The sequence below is a fragment of the Frankliniella occidentalis genome, unplaced genomic scaffold, assembly GCF_000697945.3.
Source record: "Frankliniella occidentalis isolate FOCC.00 unplaced genomic scaffold, Focc_3.1 Scaffold43, whole genome shotgun sequence".
In the NCBI taxonomy this organism is placed as follows: domain Eukaryota; kingdom Metazoa; phylum Arthropoda; class Insecta; order Thysanoptera; family Thripidae; genus Frankliniella; species Frankliniella occidentalis.
In genome coordinates, this window is record NW_026267173.1 from 767301 (window position 1) to 770311 (window position 3011).

General features: G+C 61.9%; 1 protein-coding gene across 1 annotated transcript in view; it reads left to right on the forward strand.

The window, feature by feature from the left end:
• The window catches only part of LOC113217360 (alkaline phosphatase, tissue-nonspecific isozyme-like), a 105815-nt gene that overhangs the window by 96122 nt on the left and 6682 nt on the right, over positions 1 to 3011 (forward strand). Inside the window, exons 7-8 of the mRNA XM_052266786.1 lie at positions 1399 to 1750; positions 1835 to 2029. Of these exons, the coding sequence (XP_052122746.1) occupies positions 1399 to 1750; positions 1835 to 2029 (547 nt within the window). The remainder of the gene's footprint in view (positions 1 to 1398; positions 1751 to 1834; positions 2030 to 3011) is intronic.

Sequence of the window (3011 nt, forward strand, 5' to 3'; positions counted from 1 at the left end):
GGGCGGGCGGGGTCGGTATGATGGTGTGGCCGGTGCGGGTGCTGCAGCCGCCTTGGCAGCCGCGGGGCAGGGCGGGCCGGGCCGCATGGACCCCAAACCCCCTGGGTGTCCTCAAGGTATACGGCAACGGCGGTAGCGGCCGTTCTAATGGGGACGCGGTCGTGGATCCGATGCCCCCCATGTCTCTAAGGAATGAGATATCCCCTACCCCACTTATCCCTAACCTAAACAGAACACATGTCTGCTCACCGTTTTACTATGGTTTTACTGCGAACCATGCCGTTAGAAATAAATGTATTGTCGGGTGCCCCATGACCCGCTCACTGCGTCGGCGTTAAGAGCACGAATGATTCCACTTACCGTGTGTTCTACGTACCGGGCTCGACCTTCGACTCGACCGACCTTCGCTGTGCGCTGGTTCTCGTGAAGAGCTCAAGAGAGGTGCCTGCGAGCACAATCGCTTTGCGGGCTGCACGCTCAAAGCGCCTTACGACTAACGGGTAGGCAACCCAAAGGCTCGCCTGCGCGGAGCACAGTATCGTGCGTCCACAGGCGCTCTAAGAAGAGAGTGTGGGTAGCTTTTAGGCAGTGGGCGGGCGTGCACAGGGTCTGTTCTGGGAGAGGGGGTGGGCGGCGTGCCGTGCAGCTGTTAGGCACTGGGTGGGCGTGCACAAGAGGTAGGTACGAGTAGGTAGGAGCTGCTCCGGGGAGGGTGTGGGCGTGCAAGCTGGTGGGCGGGCGTGCGGCGTCCACAGGCGCTGCTCCGCAGATTTCTTTCTCCCGGCGCCTCAAGACCCTCCATTATTCAGACGGACCGCCTCAGGCCGCCTTTTAATCCGCCGCTGTTTGCACGCCGCCGCAACCGCGGCAGCAGACCCTCACAGCCGGCAGACTCCCCCTCTCCCGTCGCTCTTTAAGGGCCGACTCACCGCTTCCGCCTTCCGCCTGAAATGTTGTTAACTCCCGCCGGGAGATACAGGCGAGGAGAGAGCGCGAGATTCGATTCTCGCGAGACTTGCGCGACAGAAACCGCCGCGCCGCGGAGAGTTTCTCCTCGTATGTGAAACGCGGCGCACCGAGTTCTCCATCCCGTATTGCGGAGACCATGGGCCACGACATGTAGTAGTAGTAGTAGTACGAGGTCGTGGAGGTGAGCAGGCGGAGGGAGCGCGAAGAGGGAGGCTCTGCCTTTAGAACGGAGCCGGCAAAGCGGATTAGCGCCCTATGGGCTTATATAGAGAGGGAGGCAATCCGCGCGACAGCTGCCCCGAGCGGCTCAGGTGAGCGGCGAGGGAGGTGCGGCTCAAGAAGAGAAGGACAGACAGTCCCCCAGCTTCAGGGCTCTGGCGAGGCAGGGTCGCGCGGCGGTATATGAATAAGGGATGTGTCCTGCTGCAGGTGGCGCTGGGCGGCGGACGGCGCCACTTCATGGCCAAGACGGCCAAGGACCCCGAGGCGCCGCACGAGGAGGGCCGGCGGCTGGACGGCCGCGACCTGGTGGACGAGTGGCTCAAGGACAAGTCGCGGCGCGGGCTGCGCGCGCAGTACGCGTGGAACAAGTCGCAGCTGCAGGCGGCCAGCGCCGCCCCGGGGCTCACGCACCTGCTCGGCCTCTTCTCCTACTCGCACATGGACTTCGAGGCGGACCGGGACGCCGGGCCCGACGGCGACCCCTCGCTCGCCGACATGACGCGGGCCGCCCTGGCCGTGCTCATGCGCAACCCCCGCGGCTTTTTCCTCTTCATCGAGGGTAGGCCGTCGTACTTCAGAGCGTATACTGTAAATTTACGTCATTGTGGCACACTCACTCCGTTCTTCTTCTCTTTTTCGCCAGGAGGGCGCATCGACCACGCGCACCACTACAACAACGCCTACCGCGCGCTGGACGAGACCCTGGCGCTCGAGTCGGCGCTGCTGGCCGCCATGGAGCTGGTGGACATCACTGAGACGCTCATCGTGCTCACGGCCGACCACTCGCACGTCCTCACGCTGGGCGGGCTGGCCACGCCCAGGGGCAACCCCATCCTGGGTACGTAGTAAGACATCACATCCCCTCGTAGTGATGGCATGTCTCCGCATCCTGGCCCCCCAATGGCAAAGAAACAACACGAGATAGTCGTTGACGACCACATGTGACGTCAGTGTGATGTCAATGTCAATATGACACGTTTCAGAGCCCCAATTTTGACCTGCCCATATCATCCCGAGTGCGCCGCACGCAGCCTCCGGAGACCAAGCCAGGTGTGTGTGTGTGCAAATGAGCTTCACCGGAGTCGTGACGTGGTCTGTCGGGCGGCGACACGATGAAGGGGGGTGAGGGAGGAAGCTGAGGGGAGGAGGAGGGAGGGGGAGAGGGGGGGGAGACCATGGAGTAGCCAGCACTGCCGTACATACAGCACAGGAATGAGGAGGCGGATGGGAAGGGGGGGGGGGGAGGGGAGGGGGGTGCTACGGGGGACCAGGAGGCGACCACAGAGTAGCCCGGGCCACCCCAGCCACAGCCACAGCCCCCGTGGGGCGGACTAGTTTGTGTGTGCGTGTGTCAGTGTGTGTGTTTGAGAGAGGAGGGGCGGGCCGTGCTGCTATGCTAGGTGTGAGTGGCGGTGTGTACATACTTACACGCGAGCTGCTAGGGGAGGCTCAGTAAACACACACGCGCACACACACACACGTACAAAACCTCTCTCACTCGCACCTCTACCTTCAGCGGCAGCGCCGCGGCCCCCGCCGCGATGAAATATACAATTGTGCAAATAACAACAGGCGTGCATACGGCCTCCATGTCGGCGCCGTCATTTCTAAATAACCCCCTTTTGTTTGCTCCACCGCAGCGGAGCCGAGTCGCGCAAAACGACCACAAAAAAATAATCTTACCGCAGTCGAAAATTTCTGCGAGAGGAAATGTTATTCAAGCAAAGGCAATAGGCCCGCGGGAACGGATGTGGCCATGGCGAATAAAAATGTGTGCAATTTGCGTGGGGATTTGGGCCTTCTGAGAAAGCGGAGCCTCC